This window comes from Oryctolagus cuniculus, chromosome 5 (genome assembly GCF_051225735.1).
Source record: "Oryctolagus cuniculus isolate XC-2025 breed Fujian yellow rabbit chromosome 5, ASM5122573v1, whole genome shotgun sequence".
In the NCBI taxonomy this organism is placed as follows: domain Eukaryota; kingdom Metazoa; phylum Chordata; class Mammalia; order Lagomorpha; family Leporidae; genus Oryctolagus; species Oryctolagus cuniculus.
Genome location: NC_142871.1, coordinates 51,690,807 through 51,715,053, shown reverse-complemented (window position 1 = coordinate 51,715,053; position 24,247 = coordinate 51,690,807). Strand labels below are relative to the sequence as shown.

Sequence of the window (24,247 nt, the reverse complement as noted above, 5' to 3'; positions counted from 1 at the left end):
AGATCAGGCATATTTAGACTTCGACAGTACAACTAGAGCAATATTAACACTGGTTTTTATCTAAAAGCTGAATATACAATGAGTTATTTCTTATATTTAGTTTTTTGTTGCCAAATTCTTCAAGATAGTTTCATCTATTTATAGAAACTAAGGTTTAAGTTTTACAAAAGACAGAATATGTTTATGCATACTTCATATAATAGAGCTCTCTAGGTGTTTCATGAATCCAGTATTAATTTCCAAGCCTAAATACACAAACTGAATATACTAACAAATGACATTAACTGTAATTCTAACTGGTTAAATTTAAAAAGGCATCCCATGAAGCAAAATATGTAATTAAGTTTAGAAGAGCAGGGCTGCCATAGCTGTTACTTACAGTAAGATGAAATGGGAGCCAATTACTCATTTTGATGTATCATATTAGGGAGTGCAGTTTGAGTATTTTGCTGGCTTCATTTTTGTTATTTAGAATTTTACTTCCTTTTTGACAAAGCCCATCAGATAAAGGGTTTATGTTAACATTTTTAGTCTTCAATTATTATATATATTTTTTACTCTTCTCATCTAAACCTTTGTCAGTATGTTACTTTGAAATGTTAAATCACAACTGGGACAATCTGTTTCAATGAAATTATATGTTTGGTTAATAATACCGTTTTAAGATAAGATTAAAAACTAACATTTTAAGTGAAATGCTTTATGAAAAATATAACTGAAAAAAATGGAAAAGGATTCTGAAAGTTTTCTTACCTCTGAACAGTAGTTACTAACTCCTTTTCTTTCTTTTTCTGGCATATTAACTGTGCCTCTTTATCCTGACATTGTTTTTGGATCTCTTCAAGCTTTTTTTCTGTCTCGATCAAAGTCTCTTGCAAATTCTTATTTTTTTCTTCTAGAATCTGCAGCTAAGAGGGAATTTTTTATAGTTCATAACACATGGAATATTACTATGTTTCTATTAGAAATTGTTATCATTTTCAAGGATTAACAGTCTAATAGCTAAAATAACAATGTCTCCTTTTCCTCTAGAGTCCATAACACTCTACCTCCTTTATGTGGTACAGATTTGGGGGAATGGAATTAAAAAGAAGACAATCGGGTTAAAAATTTCTAAAAGACAGAAAGAGGTTAGTGGGCTCCTTTTAAATTTTTCAAAGGATATTTTAACTGTGCTTATATAAATATATATATATATGTATCAAATAAAATTTATCATTTTAACCATTCTAAGTATACAATTCACCAGTGTTAAGCACATTCACATTAATGTGTAACCAATCTCCAGAACTCTTCATCTTGCATAATCCAATATATACCCACTAAACACTTCTCACTCCATCCCCTGGCAAATATCTTGTAATTTCTGTCTCTATAATTTGACTACTTTCAGTATCTCATATAAGTGGAGTCATACTTATTTGTCTTTTTGTGACTGGCTTATTTTACTTAGTGAAATATCCTTCAGGTTAATTTAAGTAGTAGCATATGTCAAAATTTTCTTCCATTTAAGGGTAAATAACATTTCATTGTATGTATATCCACCTTTTGTTGACCCATGCATTCATCTATAGAAACTTGGACTGCTTACTCCTTTTGGCTGTTGTGAATAATGACATTATAAACATGGTTGTAAAAACATTTGTTAAAGATCCTTAATGCTAGATATTCCAATGAGTATAAGGAGGTATGATGTCATTTTTTAAAAGACTTATTTATTTAAAAGGCAGAGTGAAAGAGAGAGAAGGACAGAGAGTACAAGAAAGATTAATCTACCATTTTGCTGGTTCACTCTAGATAGCCACGATAGCCAGGGCTGGGCTAGCGTGAAACCAGGAGTCAGAAACTCCATCTTGGTCTCCCAATAAGGGTGGCAGGGACCCAAGTACTTGGGCCATCTGCTGCTGCCTTCCCAGGTACACTAGCAGGAAGCTGTATCAGAAGCACAGTAGCTGGCGCTTGAATCAGGACTCCAATATGGGACGCTGGCATCAAAGGAAGCAAATTAACCTGCTATGTTGCAACACTGGCCACTGATGTCATGTTTTAAAATCTACACTGTTCTCTGGTCTGCTCACGCAAATTTTTGTGGTCTTTAAATTTCTTTCTGATTTTAACTTCCATTACTTTCATGTCTTATAAATTAATATAAAGTAATCAAAAATGTTATGTAGGTCTTAGAGTATGCTGAATAATGATACTACATGGATTAAACCAATAATTCTCAACTAAAGGTGATTTCTCCACATGGGGCATTTGGAAATGTCTATCAACATTTTTGGTTTGGGAGAGAGATGGGGCGGTGCCATTGGTTTCTAGTATGTACAGGCCAGAAACGCTGATGTGAAATTGATGTATATCAATCAATGCATAGAGCAGAACTCAAGCAAAAAAATTTCTACCCCTTTCTACCCCCAGGGCCACTGTTGTGGCATGGTGGGTAAAGCCACCACCTGCAATGCCGGCATCCCATGTGGGCACTGGTTCATGTCTCAGCTGCTCCACTTGCAATCACCTCTCTGCTGATGGCCTGGAAAAAACAGTGTAGGATGGCCCAAGTGTCTGTACCTCTACCACCCACATGGGAGATTGAGAAAAGGCTACTGGCTCCTGACTTTGGCCTGGCCCAGCACCGGCCCTTGCAGCCTTCTGGGAAGTAAACCAGTAGATAGAAAATCTCTCTATATCTCTCTCCTTCTCTTGCTGTAACTTTGACTTTCAAGTAAATAAATAAATCTTTAAAAAACAAAATTTTCTTCTCCCCAAAATGTCAATAGTGCTGATACTGGGAATTTGGGGATAATAAATAGGGGCCAGAGCTGTGGAGTAGGAAGGGAAGCCGCTGCTTGCAGTGCCAGCATCCCATATAGGCACTGGTTCATGTCCTGGCTGCTTCACTTCCAATCCAGCTCTCTGCTAAGGCCTGGGAAAGCAGTGGAAGATGGCCCAAATCCTTGGGCACCTGTACCCGCATGGGAGACCCTGAAGAAGCTCCTGGCTCCTGACTTCGGATCGGCATAGCTCTGGCTGTTATGGCCATCTGGGGAGTGAACCAGTGGATGGAGGATGTCTCCCTCTCTCTTTCTCTCCTTCTCTCTCTCTTTCTGCTTCTGCCTTTCTGTAAGTCTACCTTCAAACAAATAAATAAATAAATCTTAAAAAAAAGACTGAAAAGTAGATTTAATGGATTTATAAATAAGGTTCCAAGAGGGGATACCTCACCAGAGTTTGTAGAAATACTTTGCATTAGATATTGCTAAGAAAGGGAAGCAGTCCTAAGAAGAAGTCAGAAGAGTACATGAAGGTCACAATCAGGGTATGAGAAATAATTTACAGCAAAATTAAGAAGAATGAAGAAATCAAGTATCTAGAAAGATAGCCAAGAAAAGGTCTTACAGAGCTTTGGTGAATCCAATGAATCTTGAGGAAAGTAGGAGAACATGTGTGGTATGAGGGGCGTGGTTTATCAGACTGGTTTAGAAACTACTTTCAGAGTAGAATACAAAGCAAGAGACTCACCACATAGGTTCATTAGAAAAGTAACCACATATTAACTGACAACAAGAAAGATCTGGTCATACTTAGATGAACAAAATTTCTGATTAATGTTAAATTTTTAAAATGGCAATAACATATATACTTCATAATGAGCCAAATTCAAAAGGACTATCATGTCAAAATGAGCATTTTTATTTCATGTTACCTGTAGACTTTGACTCTGAACATCATCCAGAGTTGGAAGATCAGCCAGATATTTTTCCAACGTCTCAATTCTTCTCTGTTTTTCTTTGTTTTGTTCAGCTTCCTTCTGACACTTCTTTTTCAGGCTACTGATGTATCTGTCTCTGGTTTTAAGCTAAAGAAAAAGACTATGAATCTTCAGTAGTCTTGAGTCATTTAATAAAAATGACAAAACGAACATTTCAATCATAGGCTTAACTGAATTTACCTACAGTTCCAGGTTACAGTGAAGACCAGCACCACGTTAATTATGGTTTACCTTATTTAATTCTAAGATTCACATGTTTTCAAATTTTCATATCAAGAGCTCTGGGTTGGCTGGCGCCACGGCTCACTAGGCTAATTCTCTGCCTTGTGGTGCTGGCACACCGGGTTCTAGTCCCGGTTGCCCCTCTTCCAGGCCAGCTCTCTGCTGTGGCCAGGGAGTGCAGTGGAGGATGGCCCAAGTGCTTGGGCCCTGCACCCCATGGGAGACCAGGATAAGTACCTGGCTCCTGCCTTCGGATCAGCGTGGTGTGCCAGCCGCAGCGCGACGGCTGTGGCGGCCATTGGAGGGTGAACCAACAGCAAAGGAAGACCTTTCTCTCTCTCTCTCTCTCTCTCTCTCTCACTGTCCACTCTGCCTGTCAAAAAAAAAAAAAAAAAAAAAAAAAGAGCTTTGGGTCTATATTATTATTGCTACATTACTGTTGCCTTCACATGCGCAAATTTGGTCAAGGCTGCTCATATTCAACAGTCATTTCAATAGTGTTATATACATGTTGAAACTCTGTGTTAGATTTAAAATGGTGCTTAAAATAACTGCAAAAATATCACATTATAACCTGGCATAGAAAATACTATTGGGTACCCACAAAGGTACAGAAGGTATATCCAAATAATTTATATGAACTAAAAAAGATAGATATTTACATGTAAATAAAGCTGTTGTGTTACTAAAATACTTGCAAAATAATTGTTTAGACTTGTACTAAGTAAACAATGCAACAAAAGCCAGAACTTACCAAATATTTAACAACAGACTAAAGACAGGTACAATCAATTCATACCTCGAGAAGGACTACAGTTAAGGTACTGTGTCATACTGGAATTTATTTTCTTTCTAAAAATCATCAAACTAAGGAACCTGGCCATTTATGCCATTTTAACATCAATGAATTAGGCTAATGGAACATCTACTACAGAACATTAATGGCACATGACATTAGTAAATCTCAATTGGTATAGGCTAAATCTCCAAATTTTATGTACGAATTTTCTTCACCTTACCAGCTGAAATATACCATCTTTAAATGTCACATCCCATTTTCCAAGTTCTTTCACACTTATCATCTTTATTATCAGTTAAAAATAAAGTATATAAAAATAGCTGCTTAAAATATAAACCCTAGATTCATATTTACCTTAAATTACCTATCTGCCAAACATTTACTTTTTAAGAAACTTAAAGGTTCTAAAACGTCTTTACAACCTTTCCCCTTGCTCACCAGGGAAATTAAACGGCAGTAATTAATGGCATAATGGATTACTCTTTCAAATTTTATTAACGTTAACACTTGTCCACAGTCTAGTTTCTTTCATACCTTATCTAATTTATTTCAGGTCTAATGCATAACAAATGTTATTAAACCAACTTCAATTGGAAAAATTAGTCACATTTCATCTATGACACTAAGATCCATTTGTTTCTTTAGGTAAAAAGCAAGCCTGGTAAAACTGACAAATCATATTATTTACTGGAGCTTTCTTAGGATTAAAGGTGAGTATGCTTGTGCGACAGCTTAATCTGTGACCTACCAGAATGGATAAACACAGAAGGCTGGCACCGGTATTGTCCTGAAAGACCATATAATACAATTCCTTTTTAAAATACGAGACCCAGAGATCTTATGTGACTTAAGAGTCACAGGATCAGACTTGGGATTTTTTTTTTATTTTTTTTTTAACTTTTATTTAATGAATATAAATTTCCAAAGTACAGCTTATGGATTACAATGGCTTCCCTCCCCCCATAACTTCCCTCCAATCCGCAACCCTCCCGTCTCCCACTCCCTCTCCCATTCCATTCACATCAAGATTCATTTTCAATTATCTTTATATACAGAAGATCAATTTAGCGTATATTAAGTAAAGATTTCAACAGTTTGCTCCCACACAGAACATAAAATGTAAAATACTGTTTCAGTACTCGTTATAGCATTACTTCACACTGGACAACACATTAAGGACAGAGATCCCACATAAAGAGTAAGTACACAGTGACTCCTGTTGTTGACTTAACAATTTGACACTCTTGTTTATGGCATCAGTAATCTCCCTAGGCTCTTGTCATGAGTTGCCAAGGCTATGGAGGCCTTTTGAGTTCGCCAACTCCGATCTTATTAGACAAGGTCATAGTCAAAGTGGAAGTTCTCTCCTCCCTTCAGAGAAAGGTACCTCCTTCTTTGATGACCCGTTCTTTCCACTGGGATTCTCACTCGCAGAGATCTTTCATATAGGGTGGTGGTTTGTTTGTTTGTTTGTTTGTTTTTTGCCAGAGTGTCTTGGCTTTCCATGCCTAAAATACTCTCATGGGCTCTTCAGTCAGATCCAAATGCCTTAAGGGCTGATTCTGAGGCCAGAGTGTTGTTTAGGACATCTGCCATTCTATGAGTCTGCTGTGTATCCTGCTTCCCATGTTGGATAGTTCTCTCCATTTTTTATTCTGTCAGTTAGTATTTGCAGACACTAGTCTTGTTTATGTGATCCCTTTGACTCTTAGTCCTATCATTATGATCAATTGTGAACAGAAATTGATCACTTGGACTAGTGAGATGACATTGGTACATTCCACCTTAACGGGATTGAATTGGAATCCCCTGGCACATTTCTAACTCTACCATTTGGGGCAAGTCCGATTGAGCATGTGCCAAATTGTACATCTCCTCCCTCTCTTATTCCCACTCTTACATTTAACAGGGATCACTTTTCAGTTAAATTTCAACACTTAAGAATAATTGTGTATTAATTACAGAGTTCAACCAATAGTATTAAGTAGAACAAAAAAAATACTAAAAGGGATAAAGTATTAAGTTGTTCATTAACAGTCAGGACAAGGGCTGATCAAGTCACTGTTTCTCATAGTGTCCATTTCACTTCAACAGGTTTCCTTTTTGGTGCTCGGTTAGCTGTCACCGATCAGGGAGAACATATGATATTTGTCCCTTTGGGACTGGCTTATTTAACTCAGCATAATGTTTTCCAGATTCTTCCATTTTGTTGCAAATGACCGGATTTCATTGTTTTTTACTGCTGTATTCTATAGAGTACAGACTTGGGATTTAAATCTAGATCATGTGACTGAAGTCCATGTTCTTCTGATTCATTACCAAATCTTTATAAATTTTCTAGCAACCAATTGCCCTTGCTTCAGCAAATGACTCTGTTAAGTGGCAGAAGCAAACATAATTAGTCTAATTTTACTAGCTCTCTAGTTTTTAAGTGTCTTAAATGTGACACACAGATGCCTTAAAAACCAGGAACTAGAATAAGCCAGCCATACTGTCTAACATGCAAAGATATCCCAGTTTCTTTCTTTTTCTTTTGGATAGTCAACTGAGCTCTTGGCTATCATGTTAATATCACTATCTTTGATCACAATTTCTGCCAACACTCTCTGACTACCATCCCTATTATTTGTTGATCACATATTGATGACACATACTCACTAAGTCACGTTTTTATAAGCTTACTGATGAGGTAGTCTTGTTTTTTCATTTCTCTCTCTGTCTCTCTCTGTCTCTGTCTCTCTCTGTCTCTGTCTCTCTCTCGCCAAGTTCTGTGTGTTTTCAGATTAACAGAAGTTAATGAAGTCTAAAATGCAGTAATTACCTACAGATGAGGTAAGACTTCTAAATCTTCCCTATTATATTCACAAAAGGTTAGATTTTTTTTTTCTTTCAAAGAGGAATGATGCTAATATTGGGATCATTCCTAAAAGGTAAATGGGAGACTATGTTTAGAAGAGGTTTACAAATAGTTGTCTTTCTTTAAATATAATTTTTAGAATAAGACATGGGCATTCTGCACAGGTGGGGAATGTTTTCTCTGTCAAGGACCACTTGATATTTATTACATCATTCACAGGCCATAAAAAATTATCAACTTAAAAATTAGCCTGTTATAGATTTATTCAATTTTGAATCCATTCTGCAGTTGCCTCGGCAGGCCAGATCTAATGATTTTGCAAGTCTTATATGGCCTGCAGGCTGGACATTACCCACCCTTGGTAGTGGGAAAGACGCTACTTGGGATGCCAGCACCTCATATCAAAGTGCCTGGGTTCAAGTCCCAGCTCTGCTCCCAACTCCAGCTCTCTGCTAATGTGTACCAGGAAAGGAAGCAGGTGATGACTCAAATGGTTACACTCCTGCCACCTATTTGGGAGACCTGTATTGAACTCCCAGCTCCTGGCTTTGACCCTGGCTATTATGGACATTCGTGGAATGATCCAGCAGATGGGAGATCTGTTTTTCTTTCTTCCTGCCTTTCAAAAACATTTTTTTAAATTATTACAATAAAATAGGCAGTGAGAAAATGTTTTCCCTTTCGTTTTTCAAAAAACATCATTATTAGAAACAAAGCCCCAACTGTGAAATAATATTACATTGAATTTTACTCCCAGTTTCAAAAAAATTTCCAGCTTTATGTATCAGATATCTTACATTTTCAAAAATAAAGGTACAGTATACAGCTGACAGAGTTTCTATGAAGATTATAATTAAATCAGAAATTGCATTTGATCCACATTAATGTGACTGTGGGCTCATAAAGAGCTCATCAAGGGTAACTTCTATTATTAGTAGTAAATTAAAAGTTTTTCTGTCAAAGAAATCAATCTCAGTCAAGATTATGGAGAGTAAGCGCAGAAGAAAACTTCGATCCAATCTCATGAGGGCCCAAAGTGTTTTACAGTTGATTTATCAGTGAGCCCACTTTGTAGCCTCTGTACTCACTTCAAGAAGTTATCTATGCATCCTGACACAAATTCTACTCTCTACATTCATGCCTGTCCTTGAGTTTCCCTAGCACATACTTAAATATTTCTTTTTTTCTCTTTCTCCCCATATGCTCTCCCCTTTTTTTTTGAGAGGCACAAAGAGACAATCAGAGAGCTCCCATTGCTGCTTCACTCCTCCAAATGCCCACAATGGCTGGGATTAGGCCAGGGCCAAAGCCAGAAGTTAGGAACCCAATCTAGGCCTCCCATGTGAGTGGCAGGAACCCAATGACTTGAGCTTTCACCACTACCTCCCACGGTCTACACTGACTGAAGGCTGAGTGAGCAGCCAGGATCGGGAACTGAATTCAGGCATTATGATCTAGGAAGTGGGCATCTTAATCATTAGGTTAAATTCTTGCTCCCATTTCCATTCTTTTTTTTTTTTTTTTTTTTTTAGATTTTAAAAAAGCAAGATTTACTAGAGTCTAATACCTCCAGCCAGAGCGGCATGGAGAGGGGCTTCCAAGAGAGGAAAAACCCCAAAGGGGATGGTGGTTGTGGGGGTTTTAAGTACTGTTTTAGGGAAGAAACTGTCAATCAATAAGGTGGGGACAAATCCAACAAAAGACCTGATGTACAATCTTTTATCCTGTCTGGCTTGCTCACAGTAAAACAAAAAACCATCCAGAAGGGTGGGATAGGTAACTTGTTTTCACAATAAACTGTGAGCTCAGGAAAATGAAATCACCATTGCTATTCTCATGGTATATTTGGAGATTCCTAAGGAAAGAGGGCAGATATTTTGTTCTTGTTAAAGATAACCTTTTAGGGGGAAGCAAGCATTCTACACCCCAAATTCCACTGGGACCACTCTGACTGCCTATTAAACCATCTGACGCCTCACATCCCCCTCAACAAGAATGGACCCTAACATCTGTTAGGGAGACTGGGCAATGATCACTCTGGCTGTTTCATGTTGTCTGCATGAGAAAATTTATTTATTTATTAAGAGCTCCATTTTAATTGGCTTATAGATAAAATATTGCTCAAAATTTTAAATGCTAAGTCAATCAAAGATACCTTTTTGGTTCATGTGATCTAAGTCTCTGTACCCATTCCCATTCTTAATTGTCCCGCTCACAGAGAAGCTACTACCCCTTTTCTTTTGCAAGATTAACCTGGCATTTGTCATTAACTTTTTTCCCATGTCTCTTAAGTATAGTTGCTCCACTGTATATGTGTTTTGACAATTTTGATCTCTCTTTCTCTTTCTCTCTATGGTTTTTTTTTTTTTTGGGGGGGGGGGAGTGCTTACCTCACTGTTACTTGGCAGTATTCATTTATTTAATATTCTAGGTACCATGACTGGTGCTTCATATGCTGAAGTGATATATTCATATATAATCCCTGCCTTCATGGAGCTTATAGAGAAACATGGAAAATTATCAGAGATTTTGCTAAGAACCAATGCTATAAGCATATAAAAGGCAAAGTTGAGAGAGAACACATTAAACTAAGACTTATAAAAATGATTGTGTGAATTGAAAGTAGGAGAAGACAGTCAAGTATTCATAAGGCAAAAAGACCACTTTGTGTAAGAATCCTGCCAATGGAAAGCAATGTCTGACCTTGTCTGAGTAACAGCAGAACTCCGTATATCAATACATGTTATCAAAGGAAGACCGGCAGAGTCTCAGGCTATATAATTAAGAAGTCCCCCGTCCCCAGACCACAGGAAAGAATGACTCTTAAAGAAAATGGTGACATGAACAAGATGGAGCAAAAGTAGCCCTAGACTCTCCTCTCTCCAACAAACACATCAATTCAGCAATAACAACAAAAAAAGACATTTGTAAGAAATCTAGGAATTAGTTGAAAGGTTCTATACTGGGCAAATGCAAAAATCAGCCATATTAAATCAAGTGGAGAAGTTTGAAATGCCCAGTCACCAAAATCCGTTCCTCCAGCACAACATAATCCAATCAGGGGAAGCTTGCTGGGAAAGGAAATGGTTGGATTGTATGTCTAGTACCTCAACTTTGTTGGGGACTTTTCAGAAAAATGGCTTCTGTCTCAGAGCATTAAGTGGACCCATAATACACTAGCTAATTGGGGGAAAAAATGAGATCAGACCAGTAAGATTAGAGATGGTGGGTTTAGGATTTCAGTCACCATAGCCTATCCCCACAGTCTAGCATACAGCAAATGGGTGAAAAACTCAAGATCTAAGCTTACTTAGAAAATTACTGGACAGAGCATTCAACAATCCAAATTTTTAGAAGGCTGTCCAAGGGACCAGCTTCAGTCTTGTTTGTCTCTGAGAACTGATAAAACCCAATAAACACTTGAAGCCTGGAGGATACTAAGTACAAAATTTTAGCAGGCTGAACTACTATGAAGACATAAATGGCCCAAAAAAATCTATGGCCAGACATAACAGTAGAGTCTCCTTTGCTAACAGGCTAGTTAATGAAACATAAGAGAGGTAGCTGTTTTATTTAACATACATATTCTGACTAAAAGAGTCAAGGAAAGTGAATAAGAAATATGCAAAACAATGAAATAAATCTAAAACAGTGAATACAGCTAATATAGCTAAGATATACAATTTACCTGATAGCAAATTCAACATAAGTGATAAGAAGAAACTTAACTAGGTTAGGAGAACAATGGATTAATAAATGCTTCAACAGCAGTCTAGTACAAGCAGAAGAAATGATAGAAAACTTAAAGGACAGATCTTTGGAAATTATTTAGTCAGAGGATACTCTAGCTACTTTTATCTTTTAAAAAGACAAAAGAATGAAAAAGTATAGAAAGCTTAAAAGATTAGTAGGACACAATATGCATTATGGGATTCTTACAGGGAGAACAAAGTATAAAAAAAAAGCTTAATGAAAGAAATAATGTCTGAAAATTCCCCCCAAATATAGGGAAAGAAATGGGACAAGCAGAAACAGGAGGTCAAATGAACTCAATTAAGATGAACTCAAAGAAATCCACCCAAGAAAAACTATAATCAAAGTACCAAAATTCAAATACAGAATTTTGAAAGCAAGAGAAAAATGGCACACAAGATAACCCAGTAAGACTACCAACATTTTTTTTTTTTCAGCAGAAAGCTTGCAGGCCAGGAGAAAAATGGAATGTCACATTCAAAGTACTGAAAGAAAAAAAAACTGCCAACTAAATAATATACCCAGCAAAACTATCTTTCAAAAAATAAAGGAGAAATAAAGATTTAACCACACAAGCAAAGATGAGAGGGTACAGTATCTGCCTTCTAAGAAATGTTAAAGGAATTTCTTCAAGTTTAAATTAAAGGATGCCAAACAGTTATAAAAAAGCATAAGAAAACTTAATGGTTAAGGTAAATATACAGACAAATATAAAATAACATAATAATATAATAGTGGTATGTAAATCACTTTTGACTCTTAAGAGAAATATTCAAAAGCAAGATGATTTAAGATTACTAGATATAATGGGGGCACAGTAGCACAGTAGCTGGCACTTGAATCAGGATAGATAGATATAATGGTGGCACAGTAGGCTAAGCCTCTGCCTGCAGCGCCAGTATCCCAGATGGGCACCAGTTCATGTCCCAGTTGCTTCTCTTCTGATCCAGCTCTCTGCTAATTACCTGAAAAAGCAGTAGATGATGGCAGGTTTGGCAGGTACAGCTACTCATGAAGAATAAAGCCCCCTACCTAGGCTTCATGACTCCCCTTTCTAACCCAATCACAGCTTTGGTGAGCACCCTAGACCACAACCCTGCAGTGGCCCAGTCCCACCTCAACTTTGGTGGGTACAGGTGTTAGTGGATGCAGGTCCTGACTTGGCACTGCCACAACCTGGCCATCACCACCAACAAGAGCTGGCACAACTATTGTGGGAATCAGAGGAATCCTCCATGCCCTTGCTGCCACTGCCAATATTAACAGTAGAGGAAAATGCAGAAAAACTATACTTCAGTGTTTAATGGAAACTAATACCAAGATAGCCTCCTAAACAGACACGCATAGACTCATCCTCAGGAAGAAGTCTTTAATCTATAAAAGCTACTTATTGCCTGATCCATCAGAGGTGCGAAGAAACCAGTAGAGATATAAGTAGTATGAAAAAGCAAAGCAGTATGACCACCAAAATGAACTGGTTAATGATTTACTATTCAAATTCACAAAAAGGGTGACTGATGAAATGACTGCTAAAGAATTTAAAACAATGATAATTAAGGAAATTCGAAGATACGTAAAAATATACAAATAGATAAAATAAATTAGGAAACCAATGCATGACATGAATGAAAACTTCAGCAAGGATATAGAAATCTTGAACAGAACAAATCTCAGAAATGAGTAACTCAGTGAAAATGACTGAAAGAATAACAGACTAGGCCGGCGCCACGGCTCAATAGGCTAATCCTCCACCTTGCGGTGCCGGCACACCAGGTTCTAGTCCCGGTTGGGGCACCGGATTCTGTCCCAGTTGCCCCTCTTCCAGGCCAGCTCTCTGCTGTGGCCCGGGAGTGCAGTGGAGGATGGTCCAAGTGCTTGGGCCCTGCACCCCATGGGAGACCAGGAGAAGCACCTGGCTCCTGCCTTTGGATCAGCATGGTGTGCCGGCTGCAGTGCGCCGGCCGCGACGGCCATTGGAGGGTGAACCAACGGCAAAGGAAGACCTTTCTCTCTGTCTCTCTCTCTCACTGTCCACTCTGCCTGTCAAAAAAAAAAAAAAAAAAAAAAAAAAAAAGAATAACAGACTAGATCAAGCTGAAGAAAGTATATGTGAACTTGAAGACAGACATTCAAAATATTACAGTCAGACAAATAAAAAAATAAAAGAAAAAAAAAGAATAAATGAAGACAGCCTGTGAGATATTTAGGACAAAATTAAATAAATATTTGAATACAGGAGTTCCTGAGGGCAAAGAGAGGAGTAAAGTCTTAGAAAACCTATCCATTGACTTAACAACTAAAAAGATCCTCAATCTGGAGAAAGATGTGCACATCCAAATATAGGAAGGACCAAGAAAGATCCTCAAGAGACAAAGTCAACTTCTCAAAACCATAACACATGGACAGAATTCTAAATTTGCAAGAGCAAACAGTCAAGTCACTTTAAAAAAAAAGATTTTATTTATTTGAGAGGTAGAGTTACAGACCATGAGAGCGTGAAAGGGAGAGAGTGAGAGAGGGAGAGACAGAGAGAAAGACCTTCTTTCTGTTGGTTCACCCCTCAAATGGTCGCAACAGCTGGAGCTGTGCCGATCCAAAGTCAGGAGCAAGGGACTTCTTCCTGGTCTCCCAAGCACTCAGGCCATCTTCTACTGCTTTCCCAGGCCACAGCAGAGAGCTGTATTGGAAGAGGAGCAGCTGGGACTAGAACCAGCACCCATATGGGATGCCGGCACTGCAGGTGGAGGATTAACCTACTGCGCCACGGTGCTGGCCCCAGTGTCAGGTCACTTTTAAGGAAATCATCATTAGAGCACCAGATATTTTTAACAAGAGGGAACGATAATATATTCCAAGGTCTGAAAGAAAATAACTACCAATAAAGAATGCTTTACCAAAGGAGGACAGATGTTTGGAACAGCAGTTAAGATGCCCTTTAGGGTGCCCATGTCCCATAATGGAGTGTCCTAAATTCAACTTCTGGTTCCAGATTCTGAGTCCAGCTTTATGTATTTAAGTGTGTAACTGATCATATAGATAGCAGTGTCAAAGAGACCACATAAATAAGACCTAGTGTCTGCTAATAACAATAGATAGAATTAAAAAGGAGAGAATGATCAAACACAGAAAGCAGGCCACACAGCAGACTCATAGAATGACAAGGCCCTAAACAGCACTCTGTCCTCAGAATCAGCCCTTAAGGCATTCGGATCTAGCTAAAATCCCACAAGAACATTTTAGGCATGGAAAGCCAAGACACTATAGCAAAAAATGACCTACATGAAGGATCTCTGTGAGATCCCAGCAGAAAGAAGAGGCCATCAAAGAAGGAGGTACTTTTCTCTGAGGGGAGGAAAGAACTTCCACTTTGTTTATGGCCCTGTCTAAACACTGACAGAATTTGTGCACTCAAAAGGCTTCTACACATAGCCTTGGCAGCTCATGATAAGAGCCTCGGGTGATCACTGACATCATAAATAAGAGCGTGAATTGTTAAATCAACAACAGGAGGCACTGTGTACTTATTCCCCATGTAGGACCTCTGTCCTTAATAAGTTGTGCTATCAGAATTAATGGTAAAATTAGTCTTCAAAGAGTACTTTATACTTTGTGTGTCTGTGTTGGTGCAAACGATTGAAATATTTACTTAGTATAGAGTTAGCCTTCTGTTTATAAAGATAATTAAAAATGAATCTTAATGAAGAATGTAATGGAGAGTAAGAGGAGGGGTGGGAGTAGGAGTGGGAGGGCAGGTATGGGGGGAAGAACCGCTATATTCCTAAAGCTGCACTTATGAAATTTCTATTTATTAAATAAAAGCTTTCTTAAAAAATAAGAAAATATAGACCAATCTCCCTGATGAACAAAGATGCAAAAATTCTTAACAAAATACTGGCAAACTGATTGTAACAATACAGCAAAAAGATCATGCAGCATGATCAAGAGGGATTTCTCCCAGAGACACAAAGTTGGTTCAACATTAAAAAAATCAATAAACATAATTCACCACATAAACAAAATTAAGGATAAAAATTACAATACCATCAATAGATATAAAAGAAGCATTCGATAAAATCATGATAAAAAGCCTTGAAAAAACAGATATAGAAAGATCATAATTCAGTGTAATAAAGGCTTCATAACAAATGCAGTCAGCATCAAATTGAATGAGGAAAGGCTGAAATCATTTCCTCTTGGATCTGGGACAGGTAAGGATGTCCACCGTTTTCCTCAATATTATTTCACTCATTCTTTTCAGTTATTCCAAAAAACTGAAAGGGAATGGACACTTAATTTCCTTCTAAAAAAAGACAAGCAAAAAAACTAATTCATTCTACAATGTCAGCATAACTTTGATTCCAAAACCAAAGGATATACAAAAAACTATAGACCAATTTCCCTGATGAACAGAAGTCACAAAAACTCTCAGCAAAATACTGGCTAAGTTTAGCCAGAGTAACTAGGCAAGTGAATCAAAGAAAAAGTATACATGTAGGAAAAAGGAAGTCAAATTGTCCCTTTTTGCAAATAACATGACTCTATACAGAAAAATCTAAAGACTTCACACCAAGAGACTATTAGACCTAATAAATGAGTTCAGTACAGTGTCAGGTAACAAATTAGCGTAGAAAGAAATTAGAGCATTCTCAGACACAAAAACTACAAGAAAAATTAAATACCTTTGAATGAATTTAGCCAAGGATGTGAAAGATCTCTAAATTATAAAACACAAATGAAAGTGAAGACACAAAAATGAAAAGATTTCCCATGTTCATGGACTGGAAGAATAAACATTATTAAAATGTTCATCAGAACTAGTATCATTTATGGATTCAATGCAATCCCCATTAAAATACCAATGTCATCTTTCACAGAACAAGGGAGAAAAAATCCTCAAATTCTTCTGGAGGCACAACAGACCAAACAAGCAAACTAATCTTGAACAAGAAGAAAGCTGAAGACATCACAATACCAGATTTCAAGACATCCTAAACAGCTTTGTAACCCAAACAGAATGGTGGTGGCATGAAGACACACACAGAGACCAATGAAATAGATTTCCCAGAAATGAATCCATGCAATTACAGCCAGCTGATCCTTGACAATGATGCCAAAAAATATGCAGTGAAGAAAGATGCTGGGAAAACTAGATATCCACATGCAAAAGACTGAAACTTGATACCTACACTTCATCCTTCATAAAAATCAACTCAAAATTGACTGAAGATCTAAATGTAAGACCTGAAACTATGAAACCACCAGAAGAAAACATAAGGGAAAAACTCCAAGAAACTGGGAGAGCCAAATATTTTTCAGATAAAATTCCAAAACATAGGCAACCAAAGCAACAATATTCAAACATGATTATATCAAACTAGGTAATTTCTGCACAACAAATAAAACAATCAAGTGAAGAGACAATAGAATGGGAGAAAATATTCTCAGACTATTCATTCAACAAAGGATTAATATTCAGAATATAAAAGTAACTAAGAAAACTTAACAACAGATAAACAATTCATCTGAAGAATGGGTGGAGGAGGAGCAGTGTTTGCTGCAGTTAAGATGCTGCTTGGGATACCCAAATCCCATATCAGAATGTCTGGGTATAAGTCCTATCTCTGCTTCCAATTCCAGCATCTTGCTAATGCATACTCCTACAAGGCAGAAAGTGATGGCTCAAGTACTTGGGTCTCTGCCACCCACATGGGAGAATAAGGTTAAGTTTCTAGTTCTAGGCTTTGGCCAGGCCCAGTCCCAGCTTTTGCAGGAATTTGGGGAGTACACTGGCAGATGGAAGATCTCCTTCTGTCTCTAATGCTTCTCTAACTTTCAAATAAAAAAATAAATGAAATTGACAATTCAATGTTAAAGAAGAAGTAGGCAAAGGATCTGAAAAAGACACTTCTCAGAAGAAAAACAAAGGGCCAATAAATACATGAAAAAAACGCTCAAAATCACCAGCCTTCAGAGAAATGAAAATTAAATCCACATTGATATACCATCTCTATCCTGTCAGAATGACGACTAGCAGAAGACAGGTAATATCAAATGCTAGTGAGAATGTGGAGAAATGAAACACTTATACACTATTTGTGGGAATGCCAATTAGTAGAGCCAATATGGAAGTTCCACAAAAAATAAAAACAGATCCAGCATATTATACAATGATCCCAGTGCTGGGAAATTGACAAAGAAAATGAAATCAGCATAAAAACTATAAAATGCACTTCCACATTCACTACAGCATTATTCACAATAGCCAAGACATATAATTAACCTAGATGTCCACTGACAGGTGAACAAAGAAAGTGTTTGAGTGTAATACAAACACCTACACACAGTGGAATATTATTCAGCCATAAAAAGAATGAAATTCCACCATTTGGGGCAAAACTGATGGAATTGGGCATCATTATGTTAAAAGAAATATGCCAGTCACAGAAAGATAAACACCACATGTTCTCTCTCTTAGACTGAAGTTTTAAAATTTAGATCTGGACTTAGACTAATAATTACTAAGGCACCTGGGAAGGGTATAGGAAGAGGTGTTGAGAGTGAAGTTGGATAATGGGTATCTAAAAAGGGTTTTCTGTTAGTAATAAATTTTAGTGTTCCATAGCATGATGCAGTGAGAACAGTTCACAATAATGTATTATACACTATATAAAGAACTGGAAGGGGGGAGCTGGTAGGCTCCAAACACAAAAGCTAAGGAAATGAAAGGTTACTTGCCTGGCTTGATTTGCTTATGTTTTGTATAGTTGGGGAAAAAACTGCACCATATCCCACAAAAATTTACAAGTATTACATGGCAATAAGAATTTTTTTTTTTTTTTTTTTGACAGGCAGAGTGGACAGTGAGAGAGAGAGACAGAGAGAAAGGTCTTCCTTTGCCGCTGGTTCACCCTCCAATGGCCGCCGCGGCCGGCGTGCTGCGGCCGGCGCACCGCGCTGATCCGATGGCAGGAGCCAGGAGCCAGGTGCTTTTCCTGGTCTCCCATGGGGTGCAGGGCCCAAGCACCTGGGCCATCCTCCACTGCACTCCCTGGCCACAGCAGAGGGCTGGCCTGGAAGAGGGGCAACCGGGACAGAATCCGGCGCCCCGACCGGGACTAGAACCCGGTGTGCCGGCGCCACTAGGCGGAGGATTAGCCTAGTGAGCCGCGGCGCCGGCCTGGCAATAAGAATTTTAAATGGTAAAATAGTTTCTTTCTTTCTTTCTTTTTTTTTTTTTTTTGACAGGTAGAGTTAGACAGTGAGAGAGAGAGAGAGAGAGAGAGACAGAGAGAAAGGTCTTCCTTCCGTTGGTTCACCCCTCAAATGGCCACCATGGCTGGCATGCTGCACTGATCCGAAGCCAGGATCCAGGTGCTTCCTCCTGGTCTCCCATGCGGGTGCAGGGCCCAAGCACTTGAGTCATCCTCCACTGCACTCCCGGGCCACAGCAGAGAGCTGGATTGGAAGAGGAGCAACCGGGACAGAATCTGGCACCCCAACTGGGACTAGAAACCGGGGTACCAGCGCCACAGACGGAGGATTAGCCAAGTGAGCAGCGGCGCCGGCCAGTAAAATAGTTTTTTAAAAAGACAACATGGAATATGTATATGTATATATGGAATATCTAAATAAATAAATATACATCTCATGTTCATATAGTGGAGGAAGTAACATTATTTAAACCTCTATGCTACCCAAAGTGATACACTTTATTTTAGGAATAGAAAAGAAAAATTCATGTAAGATTCTGAAAAGCCAAAGCAACTTCAAACAAGAACAAAACTGGAGGAGCCAAGTGTTATGGCGCAGTGGGTTAAACCACCCTTAGTGACCTTGTACCCCATATCAGAGGCTGGTTTGAGCCCAGGCTGCATCACTTCCAATCTGGCATTCCTGCTAATACACCTGGGAAGAGAGCAGAGAACAGCCTCTGCCACACATATGGGAGATCTAGATGGAGTTCTGGCTCTTAACTTTTGCATCACCCAGCCCTGGCTGTTGCAGGCATTTGGTGTGTTAACCAGTGAATGGAAGATAAATCTCTCTCTCCCCGCCCTCTCCTTTCAAATAAGTAAATAAATCTTTAAAAAAAATGGGGGTACAGGGGACAAAAGCAAAAAAAAAAAAAAGGAATTATAGCAAATTAATAGCTTCCGCACAAACAACAAGATGAAAAGACAAAGCAAACCATACATCTGATTAGGGGCTAATAACCAAAACATACAAGGAACTTCTAAATTCAACAGTAAAAATCAAAACAACACAATAAGCCTATTAAAAAAATGGGCAAAAGATCTGTGTATAAAAAAAAGTGCACTATCACAAATCATCAAAGAAATGTCAATCAAATCCATACCAATAAATCACCTCACACCTACACAGACGGTTATTTTAAAAATAAAATAACAGTGTTGGTGAGGCTGTGAAGAGAAGGAGATCCTCTTAATTGATGGTAGGAATGTAAAATGGTACAGCTGCACTAGTACAATGGTTCCTCAAGTAGTTAAAAATAAAACTTTATGATCCAGACATTATACTTCTGAATATCTATCCAAAAGAATTGAAATTGCAATCTAAAATGACATTTTCACTTACATGTTCATAAGAGTGTAATTCATAAGTCTAAGATACAGAAACAACCTAAAAGTTTAATGTATGAGTGGTAAATAACAAATCAAGTGAGTACACTGTTTACATACAACTGGATATGAGCGTACTCCAAAAAGTTCTCAGAAAATATGCGCTATCTTTTAAACCCATGTCCAACAAAATTTTTGAAGTACTCTCGTATTATTCAACCTTAAAAAAAGGAATTTTGTCATTTGCAACAACATGGATGACCCTGACTGATAAAATGAACTAAGACAAGTCAGAGAAAGACAAACCCTGTAGGTGTTTTCTTATACAACATATTTCTGAAAACAGAGAACTAATAAATGTGGTTGTCAGGGGATGGGGAGTGGGGAAATAGGAAGCTATTTTCCAATGCTTACAAATTTTCAGTTACATAAGTAAGCAAGTACTGGAGATCTGTTGTACGATACCATACCTATAGTGAACAATGCTGTATTACACACTTCAAATTTTATTAATAGGACATGTCTTTTATTAAACGTTCTTACTAATTTTTTTAAAAAAGACAATGGGATGATATTAAGAAGTCTTCATCAAGTAATTGAACTAACTTAATTTTCATTTTAAGAAGTTCAGTCTCTTATACTTAAGAAAAAATATGGGATGACATGGAGCAACTGCAACCCTTAAACACTGATAGAACATTCAATATTACAAAGACAAACACCTGGGAGAAACTGGGTTCTCTCTTGTGAGTTAAACATCTACTCTATGGATCCTATGACACTTCAATTATACTCCTAGACATTTATTGAAATAAATGAAAACATGCACAAAATATCTTGAAAATCCAAATGTCCAGCAAGTAATATAAACACATTGTATACATTCTCTAATAGAACACACTCAGCAATAGGTAGTAACTACTGATGCATGCAACAATATGAATGAATTATCAAAGACACTGAAGCACAGAAAGAAAAAAACACAAAAGAATAAATAGCTTGGGACTTTATTTATACGAAGTTGAAAAAAAATCAAAATCAATCTAGGGTGATACAAATCAAAGCATTTTAGATAAAGACTGAGTAGGAAGAAACAAAGGGGAACTTCTCAAGATGATTTTGCATCTTATTTTGGGTGAAAATAATATAAATGTGTACCATTAACAATATTTATTCAACTGAACATTCAAGATCTGTATATTTTGCTATATATAAATATCCTTCAAGTTATAAGAGTATAATAAATTAAAAACACAGAATTACAACAACAGGAAAAGAAGTGATTGTGACCAGGAAAAAGCAGATGCAGGGAGAGAATGGATTCACAGATATCAATAAGCTTTGCAGGAAATGATGACCTAGACCAGATTGGTAGTATTGGAATGTGGTAAAGGGCAGATTCTATATATATACATATGAGACAGGCTTGATTAGATGTAGTAAAGTTTCTAGCATGCAAAACTACAACACATAGAAATGAGCACTTAAGAAAGTTTTCATTTAATTTTGTTTTAGAGGATAGGGCAGTCAGAAGACACATTAAAAATGGAGTTTTGCAACATGGTACTGGTACAGAAACAGATGGATAGACCAATGGAACAGAATTGAAACACCAGAAATCAATCCAAACATCTACAGCCAACTTATATTTGATCAAGAAGATAAAACCAATTCCCGGAGCAAGGACAGTTTATTCAATAAATGGTGCTGGGAAAACTGGATTTCCACATGCAAAAGCATGAAGCAAGACCCCTACCTTACACCTTACACAAAAATCCACTCAACATGGATTAAAGATCTACATCTACAACCCAACACCATCAAATTATCAGAGAACATCGGAGAAACCCTACAAGATATAGGCACAGGCAAAGACTTCTTGGAAAAGACCCCAGAGGCACAGGAAGTCAAAGCCAAAATTAACAGTTAGGATTACATCAAATTGAGAAGTTTCTGTACTGCAAAAGAAACAGTCAGGAAAGTGAAGAGGCAACCAACAGAATGGGAAAAAACATTTGCAAACTATGCAACAGATAAAGGGCTGATAACCACAATCTACAAAGAGATCAAGAAACTCCACAACAACAAAACAAACAACCCACTTAAGAGATGGGCCAAGTAATCCATAAACTGTACTTTGGAAATTTATATTTACTAAATAAAATATAAATAAATAAATAAATAAATAAAAGAAATCTAAAAAAAAAAAAAAAAAGAGAGAGAGAGATGGGCCAAGGGCCTCAATAGACATTTTTCAAAAGAGGAAATTCAAATGGCCAACAGACACATGAAAAAATGTTCAGGATCACTAGTCATCAGGGAAATGTAAATCAAAACCACAATGAGGTTTCACCTCACTCTGGTTAGAATGGCTCACATTCAGAAATGTACCAATGACAGATGCTGGCGAGGATGTGGAGAAAAAGGCTCATTAATCCACTGTTGGTGGGAATGCAAACTGCTAAAGCCACTATGGAAGACATTTTGGAAATTCCTCAGAAACCTGAATATAGCCCTATCACATGACCCAGCCATCCCGCTCCTTAGAATTTACCCAAAGGAAATTAAATTGACAAACAAAAAAGCTGTCTGTACCTTAATGTTTATTGCAGCTCAATTCACAATAGCTAAGACCTGGAATCCACTTAAATGCCCATCAACAGCAGACTGGATAAAGAAATTATGGGATATGTACTCTATAGAATACTATACAGCAGTCAAAAACAATGAAACCTGGTCAATTGCAACAAAATGGAGGCATCTGGAAAATATCATGCTGAGTGAACTAACCAGTCCCAAAGGGACAAATATCATATGTTCTCCTTGATTGGTGACAACTAACTGAGTACCTAAAAGGAAACCTGTAAAAGTAAAATGGACACATTGAGAAACAATGGCTTGGTAAGCCCTTATCCTGACTGTCCAGAGACAATTTACTGTTTTATTCCCTTTACTATTTTTTTGTTCTATTTAATACCATTGGTTGAACTCTTTAATTAATACACAATTATTCTTAGTGTTTAAATTTAACTGAAAAGTGATCCCTGTTAAATATGAGTGGGAATAAGAGAGGGAGGAGACGTACAGTTCTGCACATGCTCACTCGGACTTAACCCTAATGGTAGAATTGGAAACGGGCCAGGGGATTCCAATTCAATCCCATCAAGGTGGCTTGTACCAATGCCATCTCACTAGTCAAAGCAATCTGTTTCAGTTCATACTGGATCATAATGATAGGATTAAGTGTCAAAGGGATCACATAAACAAAATGATAGAATTAAAAAGGAAAGAATGATCCTACATGGGAAGCAGGATATACAGCAGACTCATAGAATTGCAAATACCCTAAACAGTACTCTGGCCTCAGAATCAGCCCTTAAGGCATTCAGATCTGGCTAAAAAGCCCATGAGAGTATTTTAGGCATGGAAAGCCAAGGCACTCTGGCAAAAACAAACAAACAAACAAACAAACAAAAAAACACAACACCACCACCACCACCACCACCACCAAAACACCAAACCAAACCTAAATGAAAGATCTCTGTGAGTGAGATCCCAGTGGAAACAGGAGGCCATCAAAGAAGGAGGTACCTTTCTCTGAAGGGAGGAGAGAACTTCTACTTTGATTTGGCCTTGTCTAAATAGGATCGGAGTTGGTGAACTTAAGAGGCTTCCATAGCCTTGGCAGCTTATGACAAGAGCCTCGGGTGATTACTGATGTCATAAATAAGAGTGTCAGTAGTCACTGTGCACTTACTCCCCATGTAGGATCTCTGTGCTTAATGTGTTGTACTATGCAAATTAACGGTAAAACTACTACTCAAACAGTACTTTACACTGTGTTTCTGTGTGGCTGCAAGCTGCTGAAATCTTTACTTAGTATATAATAAGTCGATCTTCTGTATATAAAGATAATTTAAAGTGACTCTTGATGAAGAATGGGATGGGAAAGGGAGTGGGAGATGGGATGGTTGCAGGTAGGAGGGAGGTTATGGGCAGGGGGAGCTGCTATCATCCAAAAGTTGTACTTTGGAAATTTATATTTATTAAATAAAAGTTGAGAAAAAAAGAATGGAGTTTTGAACATGAAAACTATTAAGTCCTAATGACACATCCAAAGCAGGAGATGTCAAATGGGTAGTAAATACATAATATGTTTTTATTAACCACTAGACATCAAAAATGATGAGAGAAGTTTAGACAAAATATTCTTAAAATGTATTTTAGAAAATTTACTCACTTAATCATCAAAATTTTCATCACAATTT

General features: G+C 37.6%; 1 protein-coding gene across 4 annotated transcripts in view; it reads right to left on the bottom strand.

Moving 5' to 3' along the window:
• The window catches only part of CEP85L (centrosomal protein 85L), a 168,670-nt gene that overhangs the window by 37,003 nt on the left and 107,420 nt on the right, over positions 1 to 24,247 (bottom strand). For 3 of the 4 annotated variants that reach the window (XM_002714781.6, XM_089333724.1, XM_089333725.1), the window contains 2 exons: positions 3,704 to 3,856; positions 754 to 908 (listed from right to left, as the gene is read on the bottom strand). In XM_002714781.6, the coding sequence (XP_002714827.5) occupies positions 754 to 908; positions 3,704 to 3,856 (308 nt within the window). Of the gene's footprint in view, positions 1 to 753; positions 909 to 3,703; positions 3,870 to 24,247 lie in introns of all 4 variants that reach the window. The other variant, XR_011388554.2, reaches the window with a different exon arrangement.